Here is a 19,993-nt window from a genome sequence, read left to right on the forward strand (position 1 = left end):
CATACATTTCTAGGAAAATAAAGCCCGGGCCAAGACAAGGGGCAAATATAGAAATAAATCATCTTTTCCCGCGGCAGGATCGACGCTGTCTTCCTGCATGTTTCCGCAGTCCTAGGAATAGCTGTGTGGTGATGGATGCTGTCACTTGGTGATCTCGATTTCATTGATCTCGGGCGGAGCGTGTGGCCTCGCTCTCGCGCGTATATTCAGTTAACTGACACAGAAATCTCGCCTGACTCTACCCTGTCCGTCTGTTTTTGTTCGTCCTAAAGTTTAAGCGGATTCCTCGTCTTCGCCATAGTACTTGCGCAGGAAGGCCTCGACCTCCTTGTAATCCTCCTTCACCTGGGTCAGGGTCTTCTCAATGCGCGAAAGGGAGGTCTTCTTTTCTGGCTCATCCGTCGAACCGGTCTCGTCCTTGCCGGCTCCGTAGTGTTGAATCTTCTCGCATGCATCCTTGACCTTGGTGAGACCGAGAGTGGCTGATGAACCTTTCAGGTAGTGTCCCAGAGAAGACAGGTCGCTCAGATCTTCCCGCCTCCTATAGGCTTGATTAGCGCTATTACCACAACGCAAGCAGCGCAATCACTTACAAAGCATCCTCCATCTTGACAAATGTGCTCTCAGCCTGATCGAAGAAGCCAAACACAATACCCTTGCTGAAATCTCTGTCGCTATCGTCGTCATCCATCTCCAGAATCTGCTCGAATGTGCTCTCATCGATACTCCCCTTCATCTCCGCCAATGTGGAGGGGATTTCCTTAGTCTCCTTGGGCTTGGGGAGGTCAGCATCAACCCTGGCTTCAGTGTGCGGCTTCGCGACACCTACAGGCTCCTCCACGGTCTTTGTAGTAGTGGTGGGCGCCATGATGATGATGTGATAATACGAGACTGGGTTCTCGTGTGTTGAGTCAAGAATCAATGTCGTTTCGACGTAGAGCAAACGTCTCGAGACCACCAAGAGTCAATGGTCCTTTTGACAGGCTGCGTGTTCGGACTCTGTGGGTCAATCTAGCCGGCTGTTCTCCGGGCCCAAGCTGGCAAGCAGCAAACACGGAAATACTGAGAATTACACGGAAAGAATCTGCAGGCTAATCCCATGTCAGCGGTGGAACACGAACCGAACGGCGACGTTACAGCTGCTCGAATCGATCGTGACGTTGCCCTACGCAATAGGGGTATTACGAGGGTCAGGCAAGCCAGCCCAGGGACAAAGAATAAAACCAGGAAATATACAACGAAAGAAGGGGGAATGAACACGCAGACACACACAGAACACAGAACTGGGGAGGCCAACAGTTCGTCTTTTGGTATGATTGCCTCGTGAGTAAGAAAGATAGAGAAATGATAAAAGTCAGGAGGGGGTCGATGAGGGGAATGAAGAAAGAAGATAGAGAGAGTTCAAGAGCAACACACAAGGTAATCTAGCTATGTGAGGCTGAGGGAATGTTTGAACAAGGATGTACCTGCCACCAAGGGAATGGGGAGGGGAGGGAGGGGGGGTATTAGTGGGAATGAGTGAGGCTGGGAGGGGAGGGGAGAAGAAGAAGAAGAATAAGAACAGAAAGTGATTGTGGAAAGAGAGGCAGCGGGTAGAAGGGAAGCACAGATATCAATCCACCATCACACACCAGATGGGATGGATCCACCTTTGGGACGAGCAAAGGGAACAGCTGTCTGAATCGGGAGGGACGAGGGGGAGGGGCAGTGATTGTCCGAGGGGGAGGAAGAGGATGAGCAGCCGAGCAATGATGGGCTGGGAAAGGCGCTAAGCAGAGCAGCAGAAGGGGGGGGTTTTGCCCACCTGGAACCAGTTCCCTCCACCGCAGTTTGAGAAGCTGAGGTTTATGCCTTTGGGTATATGAATCAAAAAAGAGTATGGCAGCAACCGCGGAGGTGGCAATGGTCAGATTAAACTTAGACTAACGGGAACCCGACGATAAGGCGAGTTAAGGTGAGGCAGAGTGGGAAAGATGAATGTTCCCGATTAGGACAAGTGGATAAGATTATAGAAGAGAAGGCAGAGAAGAAGAAAGAGAAGGGGGAAAGCGAAGCTTGAAAGTGGGAGGGAGGAGAGGAGAGGAGAAGAGGAGAGGAGAGGAGAGGGAAAAGAGAGGGAGGATGAGGTAAAAGGAAATGACGATGCTGATGGTTGGTTGCACTCTGTGTGTGTGAACCTCTGCTCTCCTTTCCCTTTTGGCTTGTTTTTTTTTCTCTCTTTTTCTATTTTTTCCCTCTCAGATTTATTTATTTCAGAAAAAAAAAATTCTTTCTTTATTATTATTATTTTCTTTTTCGAATTTTTTCGCTGGGCTTAATTTTTTCTGGTTAGGCGCGCGCCGTCAAAAGGAACCAGAAAGTGGAGGGGAACGAAAAAGAGGAGGGGAGCAAGTGGGCTGGGCTGGCAGCCGATAGACACAAGAACTGACTGACTGACACAAGAGCAGCAGATAGGGAGAGGAGGGAGGAGAAGGAGGATAACCGATGGGAGAGGGAAGAAACAAAAAGAATCACAACAAGACCCGGACTAGAGGTAAGGTACAGACCTGATCAGACTGTATTATCAGGAGTCAAAAGTAAGTTGTGTCCCACCAATACCCTGGGAGAGTCCCATACCAGTAACCTCCAAAAGTGAAGGATGATGATGATGATGTGACCTTTTCAATTCAGTTACCGTCAGGCTAGAATTATGATTAGGATTTTAGGCGCTATTGCGGGAATGAATAATACGGTGGGCCAGCCCTTGATGGGACAAACCGAGGGGGAAACAACGATACTTTCAGCCTTCAGCGCCTTCTTCCTCAACTGACAGGCCCGATGTTCATCCAGAGCGGTCAATTCATTGGACACCGGCACGGTGGGCTGCAGCAGTCATACAGAAGGCACCTAATGAACGGCAAAAGACAATAAAGGGAGCCACAGACCAAGACAAACAATGAGTGGTCTCGGAAAGCTTACAAACCGTCGTGGTGGTGGGGAAAGAAAAACAATATTGCAGAGTAAACCACGATGATCAACCGACGAGCAGAAAAACGCGCGATCAAGAGAAATTTCCAGAGGGGAGGTGAAAAAAAAGGAGAGCGGGACTCTGGCAGCGTTTTAAGCAGCCGATGACGAGATCCTCTGGCGTCATCTTCTCGCGCGTCTTTGATGGTTAATCCTTATTTTCAACAAATCTGTTCCCTACTTGAACCGCGTGGTGTACAGCGATCTTTGTCACTGTGAAGGGAAAGGATTCTCCCTCTTTTCTTTTTTCTCTTTCACCATCCTTTTAAGGTAGGTAGGTAGGTAGGTCTACTTCACCCAGATCCAAACCGAACGCGATCCCCCGTCTCGAGACTAGAATTTGCCGGGAGAAAAAGCCTCAAAATATCCAGGTCAAACATCCCACATAAGTGAGGGCCGCTGATTGGCCCGTCCCATGTGGGGAAGGCGAGACCAGAGGAAAAAGGGTTAAAAAAGAAAAGCGGGCAAAAACCAACCTATGCACAATGCCATCTTCCCTTCATCCCAAATTTGTTGAACATTGTAATGCCTGTGCTTGTTCAGTGTCCAGCCAGTCATCAGCTCTTCTTTCAGAATCATTCCAGACCCCAGTTCTGCCACGATGTCTTACTTCCCCTCTTAACCTTCTGTGAATGGATTTGTACCGACCGCCCTATTCTCGGGCCAAAAGGGAGCCAATCCTACCTCCACTCTGAATGATGCACGCTGAGATCATAGGACCACAACTGACGTAGGGTGTCCGCCCTCCCGATTTTTATCAGTCCGCCATGAGCGTCGATCCCCACCACCGCACCACCTCCAGCCTCTGAACGGTCAACAGGCATCATCACATCGCGCGTGGATGGCACCTCGTTCCTTCACCATGTCTTTCATGGTTGACCGAATTATCTAGATTGTCAACGTGCCTCGGAATGGCAAACGAGGGGTGGTGCGTCTGGTGGGCGGAGACGGGATGGAAATAACAGTATTATCGTGCTGAAGGATTGTCCTCTGCCTGGAGGCAGTCATGCAGCGGTGCCGTCCACCAATCTCACCGGGGACGTTGCGAATTCAGTTGACAAATCGACCGTAAACCCAGTCACCAGGTTTGTCGCGTCGGAGCCGAATCTGGACCCTGTTCACTCACCTGCTACGACATCCCGAAAAAAGAGAGGGTTCTGGGCCCCTTCAGGGGTCAACCAAAATTAGCTGTACCGGACGTACACACGCTGCAAGACCAAACATAGGCAATCGGTGATTGAACCAAGGGCGAGGCGACAAGGAAGTCCTTCCAACGCTGTGATCCTTCTTCCGTCTTCCATTCCGGGGTTTTTATAAGCTAAGACGAGAAGGGAGAGAGCGTAGAGCAGAAGAACATCCCCTAGAGATCCGTTTCATACCGTAGGAATTGGTGCCAGCGGAGGAATGGAAGGGGGCCCATTGGGCATTCGACGTTTGAATTTTGCATAAAGAAGGGAAAAGGAAAAAAAGAAAACTCGGTCCAAATTTCGAGAGAACTGCTACAGCAGTGGTCAATCTAATGATTCTATATAAGTACTTCATGTTGGGGAATGGATCTATATTCTATATTCTAATTACAGACACATCGTCATCGCAGATTCTGATTCTTTGAATTTGCGAGGCGAGGCGATTCAACGAACAGTCGAGGAAAGGTTCTCTTTGGGTCTGGCTGGGGAGAGTGAGCCTATCAGAGTGCTCGATACCTAAAAACTGACATCATAGAGGGGCAGAACTGCTGCCAATCAAAAGCGCCGCTGACGTTGGCGGGGCTATTGCCAAGCGAACCAAACTAAGCTTGGACCGCCTTCCAGACACTTCGGCCGCAAGTCGCTCCTTCCCTATTTTGCTACTTTTCACCCCAAGGCTCACAGTCACTACAGCATTGTGTAACTCCCCATTCGTGTGGGATTGTAAATTAATTCTAATTCCCCTTCCCCCGTCGGCGCTTATCTCCAGAACAGACTGTCCGCGGAGGTATCCAGCAAAAGTGACACTACGTACTAACTAGGGGCTCCTCTGTATACTCTCTAGTACGGACTCACCCACGCGATCGATAGGGCGAGTCATGCCCGGGAAGCGACTCGAGGTTCCCCTGTCTCGGGCTCTCAACGCCAATCCATGTTCCGGGCAATTCTCGCCGTCTGCCTCCCGCTGGTCGATCCACTGCCACTTCAATTAGGAACTTCTGGGGCTCCAATCTGAACAGCCTATCATACTCCCGACCACCCTTGTTCGATGTACCGTGTGTGAAAACCCAACGCTGCTTCTCGAAGGAATCCTTCTCGGAGTGGGCCGGTCGTCCGTCTCGGTCATCATCTTCATTCATGGCCATGGATTTTGTATCAGGCATGAAAGCCGTTCTTCAGACTGACAAATCATACTTTACCCATCATCACAGCATCACTTGCACAGATGCCAGCAATTTGCTTTCCCTTCAGCTGAATCCTTGACATCAGGCATACAGACCATCATCTGCCCTCTTTCAAATCAGATGAAATCTCACCCGCGTGTGATCAGTATACATCCGTCATACAGCATGCACTGCACTAGCCGGGGGGTGTCTCACGAGCCATGACATCAGCTTGCATGAGGGGATAATTTTTGTTGTCCCATTATTTTTCCGTCAGTCTGTCCTCAATTGGGACCCCTCCCTCCACTGCAGCCCCTATGGAGTATCTGCTATAGTAGTGTCCTACTTTAGTCTGACAGTACAACGTCCTCTTCGGGCAAAGGGGAGGCTAGAGCCATCCACTTATCAGCCACCCAGCCCATAGGGACTAGGTGACAGTATTGTGTGATCCGAACATGGTAGGTATATCCTCGACCAATCACTATAACAGTAATATAGTTCACCGACTACTAGTAGTATGCCCCTTCTCGATGCCACCCCAGTATGGGGGTATCTACGTTGGCGCCTATGGTCTGATCTCAATCCCTACTTCAACACCCAACCAATACTCAGATTTCACAAAATAGTCACATGAGCACGAACCCAGCAGCTTATGGGCCCAGAGCATATACTATTCCTCCCTTACTTGTCCCGTCAGAGCTAAGTACCATAGTAAGGGAACTCCCACATCACGAACCACAACCATTCGCTGGAACGTTTCTCCGGGCGAACTAAACCAGACAACTACTACTGCTGCATCTAACAAAACTAAGTAGATAGCCACAATGATGATCTTGTTTAATTTCTGCGTTTCAGATCTACCTCGCCTAACTCCCCCGAGACCGACGCCAGTGGCGAAACAACCTACGTGGTTTTTGATCCTAATACCTGCCAGTTAAGGCTTGGCTGAAGATAGAATTCAGCCTGTGCGGCGCTTGGCTTGCCTAGCGGGAAGTACTTTGCCGAGTTGAAAGTACCGTGTGCCTTGATTTGAACTATATGTGTTGAAACTATATGTGACCCCCAACTGGAGAGAAGGATGGTGGTAACATTGAATAACTTAATTTACCAGCAAAACCCGAGAGACGAAGTAAATCCCGATGGTAAATAACCAAGAATTGTATGGCAGTGGGGAAAGTGACGGGTTGATGCTAACTGTTAGTACTAACGTGTTTATAACATGGAGTAACTTATAGATAGACAAAGAAATGCGTATGTAAACTGGATCTTGTCAGGATATTTCCCATCGTATCGTACCTCCAGCTCTAACTGTATAGTGTCTTAAAACTAAACCTTGTTATACCTATTATCTTGATATAAATGACAACGAATGACAATGAAGTCATAGACATATGGTTATGAGTGGACTTCGCATCCCATCATTGTTTTCTGGTAACCTATCAACTAAGTATCAATAGTAGAATGGTCAGAACGTAGCATCTATATGTATATATAGATGACCCCAGATACCGAGCATTCCTTACATCCATCAAGAATAAACATGAGAGATCAGAGGCAGAAAGAAGTTTTTGACTGCTTCAACAGTGGAATGATATTTTGATGTTATTTTTCCTTCTCTCATGGTAATAACAAGCAGCTTCCAGATAATATGTAGACCTATTGACTGAGCTTAAGATCAAGTCGGCACAGGAAATACTACTACATAATCCTCTCAACCAAAACCACACCCAGTTCCTCCCCAAATTAGGGGAATCATAGATTGTCATGATATCAGCATCATATTATTCACAACCGATAAAACACCCAGCAATGCATAGATCAATAGGAAGTGTTTAGCCCTATCTATATTAGAAGTACATAATCATCATCTCCATCATCATCATCACTCCTGTGGGAATCGCATAGTCCTTACCTTACTGCCTACTCAATATGTACGCGCCATATGCATACTTCCCACTTAAATCAGACACAAACATAAGACCATCTTTCTTTCTTTCTTTCTTTCTTTCTTTCTTTCTTTTCCTTCATTCAATATCCACAAAACGATTATCCAAGCAACAAGTATATTCATCTGTCTACATTTATAGTGCGTCTACATCAAAGAAACATAGAAGAAAAAAAAGGTCTCATAACTCATCTGTCACTTCTCATCTGTCACTTTTTCCAGCAAACAAGTTGTCAATTCTACATTACTTGCTCTCATCTTATCTAACTCAGCGATGACTGATCAGTCTGATGTCAAAAGCATAGTACTACTTCAGTGTTACTATGTATCTATCTGTCTGTCTATTCAAAGCAGAAGGATTTGCATACGGAGAAATAGTATATAGTATATTCCCTAGTTCTTTGTTAGTTTACTAGCTCCTTGCTGTCCCGGCTAAGATCCTAATACTGAGCATTGAGCTTCCAAGGCAACTGATAAATATCGAATGCTTCAGGTAGTGCATGAGTGGTATTTGGTATGCATACCTCGAGTATGTAATGAAGTACGTGAAGATGAAAATTTTTCATATATGTATTCCCTCTTTCATTGTCTTTCTTTCAGTTGGGATGGGATGAGAGGTTCAAGTCCTTGATGGTATAATGTACTGTTATACTGGAGTAGCAAGTTATATCATAGGTGAGTTCTTTATGGTGTTGTGTTGTTTTTGAATTTTACAACTGTTTCTATCTATATCCAGCCTTCTATATTATCGTTGGCTAGTGAATGTGATACTAGTATGGTTTATGTGGATGGTTGTATTAGACCTGCCGGTCTGCTGATCTATTCTGTGTATTTACATTGCTTGAGAATATTGGTGGGCATTTTTCCATGGGGTAGAACAGGGCCTATTTAGTGATTTGAGAGAAGTAGTTGACAGGTTCTTCAATTTCGAGATACTAAACTGGTAAGAACATCAAAGTGGCAAGCAAGACATCATAGCTAAATCACAAGTACTTGATCAGAATATTGTCAATTTGTTGATAACAATGCTCGGGCGAATTCATAACATGAGATCGTAATAGCCGCCCGCGGTTGAGGATAGAATAGCAGACCGCATTAGATGCACAATATTAGATAGACGTCAGGAATGGCCTCAATGAAGGAGTTTCGTAGCAAGGTTGTGCCCACACGCCCTGCGTAGCTGGCTTATGACAGCATCTGAAGTCAACTTGTGGAGCACCAACACTTGAAATTTAGACCATATTAGCAGACATCAATTCGAAGTGCATGTTCAGCTTTGGGGGCTAGGGCTTATAGTGTTATGCTGTTCTCAGAATGCAATAGCTCTCCCGCCACGAAACACATCCTGAACCTGCCGCTGTACCTTCTCAAACCGCATAAAAGCGCAGGATTCACTCTCAAGGTGGTTGAACAGAGCAGCTATGGTAATGAACTGCTTCCTACACTTCGCGTTCGGACAATGATACAGCTTCTGCTTGTGCACAGGCGAATTGAGGTGTTGATTGAGTGCGTTCAAAGTGTTGAATTCCCGATGACACAAGTAGCACTCCCAGTAATCACCGTTGTATGCACGGGAATTCGCCTTGTATTGAATGTTGTCACCCTCGTTCCATTCAAGCAGCTTCCTTGTAATGACGCCCTGGGTGTCACGGCTGCGAACAAATTTGTAGATAGTCTCGCGATTGAGGCCTACAGCACGCTTGCAGGAGCCGGTTTCAAGGTGGTGGGCAGCACCAGTGGCCGTAGTAAAAGCGGCGTTGCAGAAAGGACAGAGGACGTCTTGACCGCGGTGAATCTTCGAATTCAGGTGCTACAAGCGAAGTCTGAGTTCAATTACAATGTTGGAAGATATAGAAGGCCTTACCATCTTGAGGTTGTTCGCAGTATCGAAACGCCGGTTACAGGGGTGGCAGTAGTTTTTGTAATGGGACTTGGCCCGCATATGCTGTTCAGCAGCACCTTCCGTATGGAACATTTGTGTGCAAGTTTCACATGGCCATGTTGGAGCCCAATGGCCCATTGCATTCATGTGCTGATCCGCTGACGTCTGGTTGTAGAACTTCCTTCCGCATGTCTCGCAAGGGATCTTGGGAGCGTGGTGTTTATAGTCATCCATATGTTCCTCCACTTCCCATTGAGTCAAGAATTGGTCATCACACGTTTCGCATTCGTATCGCACGCCCCAATGGCGCGTGTCGTTCATATGCTGGCGACAGGCATACCAGCTGTTAAAGTAGCGGGGGCACGTTTCACAGTCGTACATTGTGGGCTGTAGAGGAGCGAACAATGTTGCCTCAAGGGTGGAGGGGCAGGGACCAAGAACCACTGATGCACCAAGTGAGTACTTGAGTGAACCAAGCTAGGAAACTATAAGCACCTGATCTGCAGCCTTATCAGAGGGTGCAACGAGAGCGATCGAAACAGAGGTTCAGACAAATAAATGATCTAATGGTGAGTGAATGATGGAGATGAGGGGTGAGTTCCGCTACGATCGATCTATCAAACTTCAGCATGCCCCTTGCAGGGATGTTGAGCAGCGACGACGGACATGCATTTCTAAGTGTTCTGTCTTTATATAGGTAATCAGAAGTGTAGGCAACATGCGTACAATCAACTCATCTATATCTACCGCATTGGAGATGTAAACAAACATCAAATATCTGGTCGGTGAGACCCGCTGGCAGCTGCCATTCTTCGGAGACAGCCAGTTACCGCCCATAAACCACTTTTTTGAAGCTCCCGCCTAAATCGGTCCGTTGGCTCATTGGTTGAGTTTGGAAAACCGGAGGTTGTGGGTTCGAGTCCCATGTAGATCGTTTCCATTGGTCTATTGGCTCAATGGTAGAGCGCCGGTCTCCTATGACGGTTCCGGTTTTTTGCTTCAGACTCTTGCTGATCCTGTCCACCCTCACCGGCATGAGAGCTTGACAATCAGAGGCCTGTCAGTCTGTCAGGTATCTTCGGTGAGGTCTGAATAGAGCTGATGCGTTCTCCTTCAGTCTTGATGCGAGAGTCCACTGTCGCGCCAAAGTTTAGGGTGCAATTGCCATGCATATTTCCGATCCGTGTCACCACCGTGCCGATTGAATAGAGTGCTGAATCTAGGATCTCTATTGCTACAAACCTCAACTATTTATCATCTTGGCAACCTTGTTGGTCAACTCCAACGTCTACAGCGAGTATGGTTAAACCCACAACAAGCCCATTATGCCTAGCTATTGAGTGGGGACGGTAATCACACCGACAGCAGCTTGCCCGCATGCGCCTTGCCGGCGAGTTGTGACTGGTTTGTTGATTGAAGAGCGGATCACTCAACGGGATTGGAAATGGTACCTACCACCTTTCTTTGTTTATCCAAAGCCATCTCTAGACCCTAGAGCAGAAGAAAGTTCCGAGCCACGGTAACCATGAATGGAAGGTCTTGCCTGTCCTGCGAGCTAGGGAATTGAACGCGATAGATGTAGATTGTTGGGTCATCATGCCCTCCACAACAGAAGAATCACTAGTTCGTATTGGAGAAACTTTCCCAATAGCCGCCCAATGCAATAGACTGTCTGGCACCTACGCATGCTCAACCACGATGGATGATGACGCAGCCAAGGGGACAGTTATCAAGAGAGGGAGATTTGATACATAACTACTAGTACTGGTGAGTTAGAGGATAGTAAATAGTGATGATGCAAACGATGAGCTGGTATCTGAGGGTGGAATGCATGCAGTCATGGATACGATTGATTCAGTGGGTGCCGGGCCAAAAGCGGGGCATTCCGGATGCGACGATCACCTGACCCATCTCCAGCCGCTACTGATGGCCTTAGGCCACTTCCCGAGGCCGCGCCGTCGAGATAACAGCTGGAGAGGATCCCCTTCCCCCATCCTCCATCCTCCGATAAGGAATGCCCCCAACTCACACGTCATCGCCCGTTGTTGCCGCCGCAAGGCCAGTTGTCGCATTACCTCTCTGATCACCCACCAGTTCACCTGCTGAGATGATACGAATTATCAATGAGAAGGCAAACAATATGTAGACAACAGAAAGTCCGATTTTCAACGGGTTCTATTTCAGGAACACGGCTGCGGTCTGGATTGGGTCGGGCTGAGATACCGACTGGTGGCGTCAGTGGCGGGTACGGACGGAGTCGTCCTGTCCGCTCGTAGACGCTTCCCCCGGACTGATATCAGGCCCCGGCAACCAACTGGCTTCAATTCCCCTCCCATGGCAGCAGCAAGTGCCTACCATATGGGATCAGGCTTTGCCTGTGGTTGTGGTGCTAAGTTTTGCAGACAGAATTTTCGTATGCGTTACCACTCTTTCCCGTAGTTGTAAACCCAATAATCGGTGGCTGCCGTGGGAGCCTGAGTCAACCCAACCAGAACCTTTCTAGTAGATTCTCCCTCCCAAGCGCTTCCAGCAACGAAGCGTATTGGAGAACCAAAATGACGCAGACCAGGCGGATTCCGGCGCAATAGCCGGATGGCAAGGGAATCCCCCAGGAGGTGCCAGAAGCGTCGCCCGAAAGGTACTTCGTCTGACAGGCTAACACCGCTCGGGCTAAGGTCCCTGCTGCTCTTTTCCCTTTATTGCGACTTGACCTCTAAGCCATTCCCTTGCATCACGTTATCTCACTGACCGATCCTCTGACTAAGGCGCTTCGCCTCCGCCTCCCCTCATTCACCTCCCTCTCCTGACTACTTAAGCCTTCTCTTCCTTCCTTTCTCTACTAACCCTCCTTCATCCCTCATACCTTTCATCCTACCACTCACCTTCCGCGCATCGCCGTCTGCGATTCTCTCCACAACAACTCCACCTAATTACATACCACCGTTAACTGCGCTTCTACAACATGCAGATCTTCGTCAAGACCCGTGAGTATACCTAATCACCTCTCAAGCTTAGCATCATGAATCCATCATCTGACTGCTTGTTTCCATCTAGTCACCGGCAAGACCATCACCCTCGAGGTCGAGTCGAGCGATACCATCGACAACGTTAAGACCAAGATCCAGGACAAGGAGGGCATCCCTCCCGACCAGCAGCGTCTGATCTTCGCTGGAAAGCAGCTGGAGGATGGCCGTACCCTGTCTGACTACAACATCCAGAAGGAGTCTACTCTCCACCTCGTTCTCCGCCTGCGTGGTGGTATGCAGATCTGTAAGTTCTCCTGAACTCTATTTGCCACCCTGTTGGCCACTTTCAACTTGGACCGTATACTGACCTCACTTTAGTCGTCAAGACCCTGACCGGAAAGACCATCACCCTTGAGGTGGAGTCTTCTGACACTATCGACAATGTGAAGACCAAGATTCAGGACAAGGAGGGCATCCCTCCCGACCAGCAGCGTCTCATCTTCGCGGGAAAGCAGCTGGAGGATGGCCGTACCCTGTCTGACTACAACATTCAAAAGGAATCCACTCTTCACCTCGTCCTTCGTCTGCGTGGTGGTATGCAGATCTTCGTCAAGACTCTTACGGGAAAGACGATCACATTGGAAGTTGAATCTTCCGACACCATCGATAACGTTAAGACTAAGATTCAAGACAAGGAAGGCATTCCCCCGGACCAGCAGCGTTTGATCTTTGCTGGTAAGCAGTTGGAGGATGGCCGTACCTTGTCCGACTACAACATTCAGAAGGAATCGACCCTTCACCTTGTCCTTCGTCTCCGTGGTGGTATGCAGATCTTCGTGAAGACACTCACCGGCAAGACGATTACGCTAGAGGTGGAGAGCTCGGATACCATTGATAACGTCAAGAACAAGATCCAAGATAAGGAGGGTATTCCCCCGGATCAGCAGCGTCTCATCTTCGCTGGTAAGCAGCTGGAAGATGGACGTACGCTCTCCGACTACAACATCCAGAAGGAGAGCACCCTGCACCTGGTGCTCCGTCTCCGTGGTGGAAACTAATGCTTTCTTTTGATCTTTCTTCTTTAGCACGGCTCATCTACGGTTGAGTGGCCTGCATGGCGTTGGGACGGTTGTTTCATCGGTTTTATGACACGGATAAATTGGGCATACCTTAGGGTCACCATCTTTTATGGTGCCTTGCGACATTCTTTCACCTAGGAATCAATTCAATAATTATATTCCACCTGATATCTTGCTTGCACCGTTTCCTGTAGTTTTAGTAGGACCGCCCGAGGTACGACGTCACGCTAGCATAGACGTGGTCCACATGCAATTCAGGACGGCGTCCACCACCTTACAGATCGTATGAGACGAAACTAGATAGAAATTGAAATAGCTTCATCTTCATCTTCATCTGCCTATACAATAGCTAACAAGTCACTAATAGACATCGCATGTGAGTCACCGTCTTCGCCACCCGTATCATAGCACGTGACTATACCCTCCCAAGGCGGCGTGGGACAGGAAAGTAGCTTCCATTTCATGAAACTGACCTGAGAGAGCAGTTGCAGACGTGTAACACGCTGGAGATGTGAGCATCAGTCGTGATGCCCTCCTACTTCTACCACATTGCGATCGAATTATTTGCTCGCCCGCACTCTGACCTCCACGGCACATACCCAGGCGTGGACAAGCACTCGACGTCGCTATCCTTCGACTCCGCATGCGAAGCTCTACTCCCGTTCCAGAAGCGCCCCCGACACTCACCGTGGGCACATCGATCCTCTCGTCATCAAGCGCATGGGAAACACCCACGTCCCTCATCCAACAACTTCGCCGAAACCCACGGCTCGGACTCTACTACCAACGTCGCAGACCCCCGTACCCCTCCCCTCTATACGACTTCGTCCACAAGCGCATCCGATCTTGAGAGAGATCTCAGGCTTGATAAAGTATCCATCGAGTGCATTGATATGATTCCATCGGAGCAGGACACCAGTGCTGCGAAGCGGACGGGCTGGAAGGATGCAGAGGATAACCCCATCGCGACCGGGATCGGCACGGATATCTTGGGAGGACTACGCACGAAAGGCAAATACATCCCGCTGGACCAGAGCACTTCGGACAGTGTTTGGGGAATCGTGCATCTATACCGAGATGCTCAGGAGACGCCGTACCTGACAGAAGAGGACTACCCCTCGTATTTGAAAGGTTCTGCGGCTGCGGCGAGGACACCGTACGATGAAGTGGGCGGCAGCAGTAGGCCCCCGCGCCCAGAAGAGCACATGCCAGATGGGGATTGCACGACGTTATGCATCCTAGCCGTCCCTTCCTATATGTCGCCATCCGACTTTTTGGGATTCGTGGGTGAATCGACTATGAACGATGTCAATCACTTTCGCATGATCAAGACCGCTCGAGCGAACCGGTACATGGTCTTGATGAAGTTTCGCAACGGGAAGAAGGCCAAGGAATGGCAGAAGGACTGGAATGGTAAAGTGTTTAATAGCATGGAGGTAAGTGCATCATGCATTGCTTCATGCAGATCCACGGCTGCGATGCTAACGCGCCCTTGCTTCAGCCCGAAACATGTCATGTTGTCTTCGTAAAGACCGTCGAAATACAAGCCGTTGAGCCAGGCGCGCTGTCTGGATCACAGAGCGGTCTTCTTTCCCCACACGCTACAACGAGCCCTGTGCGGACGACGCCTATTTCGACCACTCAGTCAAGCTCCATACCTTCTGCTACTCTCTCTACCAGGCCGCTGGCGCCTCCTACCCCTGCGCTTATCGAATTGCCAACATGTCCCGTGTGTCTGGAGCGTATGGATGAGACCACCGGCTTGCTGACTATCATATGTCAGCATGTCTTTCACTGCACATGTCTACAGAAGTGGAAAGGAAGTGGCTGCCCCGTATGTCGATACACACAAGACGACATCCGGCGGAACAGCCAAGCCGCATTATATGATGATGAACCAGCCGAGTGCAGCGTGTGTCACTCGGACATTAACCTCTGGATATGCCTCATTTGCGGAAATGTCGGCTGTGGACGCTATGACGGGGCTCATGCATTTGCGCATTACAAGGAAACGGCGCATGCCTTTGCAATGGATCTCTCTACGCAGCGCGTCTGGGACTACGTCGGCGATGCCTATGTGCACCGCATCATCCAAAGCAAAACCGACGGCAAGCTCGTGGAACTTCCAGCAGCCGACAACAGTGCGCTCGACCCACCCGACTGGACAGACGCCGTTCCGCGGGAGAAGCTGGAGAACATGAGCGTGGAATATACCCATCTACTTACTAGCCAACTTGAAAGCCAACGGGCCTACTTCGAAGAGGTAGTCGAGCGTGCCGTGGACAAAGCATCTCAAGCCAGTGCCGCTGCCTCTTCCGCGCAGGACGCAGTCGAGAAAGCCACCGCCAGCTTGAAGAGCCTGCAGGCGCAATATGACACCCTGACTAGCGAGATTATCCCCGGGCTGGAGCGCGATAAGGCGCGGGCCGAGAAGCGCGCGGAGAAGTTCGAGACGATGACGCGCAAGATGGAGAAAGAGTGGCGAGAAGAGAAGACGATGAATGAGAATCTCATTGAACGGGTTGAGCTTTTGAAGTCCGAGGTGGAGAGCCTGAAGCTTGCGAATGCGGATTTGACGGAGCAGAACCGGGATCTCACTTTCTTTATCAGCGGGTCGGCGCGACTGCAGGATCAGGGCGATGATGTGGTGCAGGGAACAGTCAGTGTTCCTGAACCGGAGAAGCCGAAGAAGAAGGGGAAGGGGAGGAAGAAATGATCGAGGGGGGATTTGATCCTAGGCTCGCCGGTTCGAGTCGATGGATCAACATGCAGCAGGTCTATTGATACAACACAATCCACGTCTATCACTACATTAGTATAACAGCACAAATGCAAAAAAGAACCTAATGCAATGAAACACCTATCTAATGCTATGACAGTAACCCAAGCACTGCATCTATAGATACATATCGTACACCACCCTGGCACCTAGTAATATACAATCCCACCACCTCAACAACATCCTACTTCCTACTACGTAGTAAGATTACTCCCCCTTCCTAACCGCCCAAAAATAATTCCCCCAACTCTCCGACCCCTTCACCAACTTCCACCCCAACCCAGGAAAATACACCACGCCTTCACACCTCCACCTCGCCCCCTCCAACGCCTCACTACCCCCCCTCACAGCCCTCCCATCCACCCCCCTCATCAACCCCTCCTGCACCCACCCCTCCAACTCCCCGGGATTCACAAACTTCTTCCACTCATGCGTCCCCCTCGGCACGACACCAATCGGCCACGGCGCCTCGGCCACAACCTGATTCACCAGCCACGACGGGAACGTCCTCGCGATCGTCGACCCAATCAACCATCCGCCCGGCTTCACCATAGATAGACAATTAGACAGGAAACTCTGCGGCGTGATCGACCCGGGGATATTATCGATATGCTCGAGCACTTCGAAGAGAGTCACGATGTCGAATCTCCTCTCTTCGGGCTGTAATGTGGGGATGAACTCCTCCAACGACGCATTCACGTACTTGAACCGCCCGCTATCCAGGTGCGCTTGCACGGACGGGTCGAGACGTGCATGGTCCCGTGCGATCTTGATTAGCGTGGGGCTGGGGTCCAGTGCTGTTATGCTGGCCGCGCGGGTGCGTGTCAGAGAAGTACCACTAGTAGTAGCTTCTGATGATGCAGAAGGTGAAGAGGCTGGGGTGATTGTGCGTGCTAGTGACTCGGCGAAGATGCCCCCTCCGCAGCCGATGTCGAGATATCGGAGGTTGTTCTTGTTGTGGGTGTTGGTGGGGTCCATGGGTGAGGATGGCGTCGTGCTGCTTATCGGGGTGGATTCGGCGAGGCAGGAGGCGATGAAGTCGTGGCGGACGGGGTTCATGAGGTGCAGGACGCGTGAGGGGCCTTGGGGATCCCACCATGATGTGGCGAGGGAGGAGAAGTGGGATAGTTCGTTGGCGGAGACGGAGGAGTGGTGTCGTGTTTGGGATTTGGGGACGGTTGTGGTGGTGGTGGTGGTGAGGGCGCGGAGGGTGCGGAGGAGGGTCGTGGTGGTGGTTGAGGTTGGTGTTGGGCGGAGCATTTTGGCGCGGTTGGATTTGGTTGTGTTGGATTGTGAGTATTTTGTAGATTGTTTTGTTCGGAGGTTTCTGAGGTATGGTGGTTGTATTCTGGGTGGTAGGGTGGGACTGGCGGGTGGTGTTAGTTGGAATTTCGTTGTGATTGCATGGAATATATTGGTATATACCTAGGGGAATGTGTTGGATGCGCCGCGCATCGTCAATGGCAGAGATAATTTAGCTGATTTAGCTGCAAGCGCTGGTCTGGCAGAATTGAAGCCGAAAGTTGCGATATTGCGGATGCGGATGTTGTTCGGGGGAACAAACATGCCAAGGCTGGGTGTTTGTTTGGTCTGTCTGGTTGTCTGTCTGCCAGGCAGGCAGGCAGGTACTGCTTACTACTCACATTTAGATTTGTTTGGAGGCCTGTTTGCTGTTTGCTCGCAAGAATGATCGCATCAAATATGATAGATCAACTCTCTTGATCAGATACAAGGTTTTTTATGTCTGGAATACATCCTCGGCTGCTTTCCGTGCATCGTGGCGTGCTGCATTGCCCATCCTCATATTGTATATATCGCGCACAGCAAATTGAGGCGATCAGGCTACCAATTTCTACTGTTTGCCTGCTACGATGGCTGACTTGCTTACTTAATCATAATACAATAACTGCACCTCCCACAAGGTACCAGTACACAACATCCACCGCGTACAATACTGCTTGCTCCAAATGAGAGAGAGAAAGAAAAAAAAAACCCCCCGAAAAAAAAATCTAAAAGAGAAATGTGGCACCTCAATATACACAGCACAGCAGAAAAACTTATTGCTAATAGAATATTCCCTCACATTCTTTCTTCCTTTTCCTTTCTCCCCCCGTCACGAACAACAAACAAACGGGGAATCCACAATCTTCCAAACACAGAATAAAACTCCGTCGGTGAACCATGATTCCAGCCAACTAACTGAACTAGTTTTCATTCCCCACTTAAGGGAGTTGTTCTACGTGTCTTCTGGAAGCATACTCTATCCATACCTGTCGAGTTCTCGACGTTTTTACGGAGTCTACCTAATTTGTTAGTTGGTTAGTACGTGGTGTTGCTAGTCAGGGTTATGGGGCCGGCGGTCTGGGCCAATTTTCCTTTCCTTTCCTTTTTCCTTTTCCTTTTCCTTTCTGTGCCGTACGTAGTCTAGTACAGTAAGTAGTACTCCGTGGCTTTATGGGTTCTGGTTTTCATTGGGGGGAGGTTTTTTTGTTGCTCCAATTCAGAGGGAGGGATGGGATGGGATCCAGATGGTTGGTTAGTTTGGTCCATCTTTTTATTTTTGTCCTTCTTGTTTTGTCTTGTCTTGTCCCGTCTCTTCTCGCCTCTCTCTATCCCTTATTCTTCTTTTCTCCTGGTTTTGTTGTATTGTATGTTTCATTAAGTGCCGTGTGGAATTGATAACTACTAGCTGAATAATAAATGACAAACCATGGGATAGTTCTAGGTTCTCTCATTACGAAAGAGAAATGGATCATCAGCCGTCCTTTTCCTTCTGTGTAGATACTCTCGACTTACCCGGTGCGGTTTAAGCTATATGTTAGTATAGTTTAAACATTAAGCACTACTCTGTTATTCCCTTACCCTAACAGACTAGTCAGCTTAGTCTCGGGACGGGACTCGTTTTCATGATGCCGGTGAAGATCATGATGAGCGTGCACTATCTGCGTAGAGTTAAGACTGAGTTGGTTTGTCTGTCTGTCTTGCTTTCTGGGCGGGCTTGATTCTTGGGGTTGTCGATCAGGAAATGGAACCGGCTAGAGAAGGGGAGGGAAGAGGGGGGGAAGGTGGAAAATGGGGCATGGTGGTTGCCACTATGACTGCTATGGTATGGAGAAAAAAACTCCTAGTTTGTATGGAGTAGCTCCATATTGGTGGTTAGTACTTCGTAGTAGTGTCGGGGAAAATAAGGATACGATGATGGTGATGGTGATGGTGATGATGCGGTGTAGTACACAGCAGTATGTGTGTGACTGACGGAGTAAAGTAATACGCGTTATATACCGAGTTGGGATGGATGACATGGTGCTAAGAAGGTGAAAGTGGTGGTTGGTAATCGGATGCTCTCCGTAGGTACTAAGTTCTTGTTCTGCCATCTCTCTTCCCCTATCCGATGGAAGACGGAAGAAAAGGTCGAATTCGGCTGTGACGACAATGGTCGTACTGCAGCTGCAGCTCCTCAAACTACACAGTAAGTACACTAGTAGGGTAAAAGAGAAACAGTGGCGACATAGAAAAAGACAATGGGATTCAAGAAAACTTTAACTTAAATCCTCCCCATGCATCTGCGCGTTGACCCCGAGGCTGACAATGTGTGATTGTCCTGCATAGGCAAGCTTCCAGAAAAGAGGCAATCTGGCGCTAGAGCATCTGCTACTGCATCATCCGATGGCGATGCATCCATCCATCCATCCTTCGTCCCTCCTCAATCTGACGGACGGGCTTAGTCGAACCGTCTCTCAATTCATGCGGCGTGAACCAGACCACACCACCTGTGGAACTCTCCCCTATTCTGCTTTAGGCAACGTATCTCTCGCACCAAGGGCCCGTCCTCTCCGACAACTGAAACTCCAATGCGGCCACTCGCAATTAAGCCTAGCCCGTCGGTCCAATCGTATGTCCCGCATATGATGGTCCCTCCTCTTATTAAGTATTACTCAGTGAGATGATGCAGACGGGCAGCTGGTTAGGACGTCATCATCGTCCGC

The 19,993-nt window shown here is 49.2% G+C and overlaps 7 protein-coding genes across 7 annotated transcripts; 3 read left to right on the forward strand and 4 right to left on the reverse strand.

Moving 5' to 3' along the window:
- Window positions 1–273: 273 nt before the first annotated feature.
- On the reverse strand, window positions 274–868 carry BO85DRAFT_438271 (Hpt domain-containing protein; the record flags this gene model as incomplete). The annotated part of the gene is made up of 2 exons (XM_025658662.1): window positions 274–559; window positions 594–868. 2 exons carry the CDS (start codon window positions 866–868, stop codon window positions 274–276), a joined length of 561 nt encoding a protein of 186 aa, XP_025515982.1.
- Window positions 869–946: 78 nt separating this feature from the next.
- Window positions 947–1,509, forward strand: BO85DRAFT_449163 (uncharacterized protein). The gene has a single exon (XM_025660102.1). The coding sequence runs from the start codon at window positions 1,100–1,102 to the stop codon at window positions 1,325–1,327; it is 228 nt and encodes a 75-aa protein (XP_025515983.1). The 5' UTR covers window positions 947–1,099; the 3' UTR covers window positions 1,328–1,509.
- A 3,426-nt stretch (window positions 1,510–4,935) lies between these two features.
- Window positions 4,936–5,363, reverse strand: BO85DRAFT_519938 (uncharacterized protein). Its single transcript, XM_025665090.1, has one exon. It carries the CDS (start codon window positions 5,354–5,356, stop codon window positions 5,045–5,047), a length of 312 nt encoding a protein of 103 aa, XP_025515984.1. The 5' UTR covers window positions 5,357–5,363; the 3' UTR covers window positions 4,936–5,044.
- Window positions 5,364–8,207: 2,844 nt separating this feature from the next.
- On the reverse strand, window positions 8,208–9,753 carry BO85DRAFT_449164 (C2H2-type zinc finger protein). The gene is made up of 2 exons (XM_025660103.1): window positions 9,166–9,753; window positions 8,208–9,111 (listed from the first exon to the last, which is right to left on the reverse strand). The coding sequence occupies exons 1-2, from the start codon at window positions 9,562–9,564 to the stop codon at window positions 8,611–8,613; spliced, it is 900 nt and encodes a 299-aa protein (XP_025515985.1). The 5' UTR covers window positions 9,565–9,753; the 3' UTR covers window positions 8,208–8,610.
- Window positions 9,754–12,145: 2,392 nt separating this feature from the next.
- BO85DRAFT_459248 (ubiquitin family protein) lies at window positions 12,146–13,207 on the forward strand (the record flags this gene model as incomplete). The annotated part of the gene is made up of 3 exons (XM_025661641.1): window positions 12,146–12,167; window positions 12,238–12,453; window positions 12,528–13,207. 3 exons carry the CDS (start codon window positions 12,146–12,148, stop codon window positions 13,205–13,207), a joined length of 918 nt encoding a protein of 305 aa, XP_025515986.1.
- A 505-nt stretch (window positions 13,208–13,712) lies between these two features.
- BO85DRAFT_449167 (putative RING and UBP finger domain protein) lies at window positions 13,713–16,104 on the forward strand. The gene is made up of 2 exons (XM_025660104.1): window positions 13,713–14,664; window positions 14,730–16,104. The coding sequence occupies exons 1-2, from the start codon at window positions 13,756–13,758 to the stop codon at window positions 15,942–15,944; spliced, it is 2,124 nt and encodes a 707-aa protein (XP_025515987.1). The 5' UTR covers window positions 13,713–13,755; the 3' UTR covers window positions 15,945–16,104.
- Window positions 16,105–16,214: 110 nt separating this feature from the next.
- On the reverse strand, window positions 16,215–17,571 carry BO85DRAFT_477696 (3-demethylubiquinone-9 3-methyltransferase; the record flags this gene model as incomplete). The annotated part of the gene is made up of 2 exons (XM_025662846.1): window positions 17,433–17,571; window positions 16,215–17,373 (listed from the first exon to the last, which is right to left on the reverse strand). The coding sequence occupies exon 2, from the start codon at window positions 17,265–17,267 to the stop codon at window positions 16,215–16,217; it is 1,053 nt and encodes a 350-aa protein (XP_025515988.1). The 5' UTR covers window positions 17,268–17,373; window positions 17,433–17,571.
- Window positions 17,572–19,993: the final 2,422 nt, after the last annotated feature.

Source organism: Aspergillus piperis, assembly GCF_003184755.1.
Source record: "Aspergillus piperis CBS 112811 unplaced genomic scaffold BO85scaffold_8, whole genome shotgun sequence".
In the NCBI taxonomy this organism is placed as follows: Eukaryota; Fungi; Ascomycota; class Eurotiomycetes; order Eurotiales; family Aspergillaceae; genus Aspergillus; species Aspergillus piperis.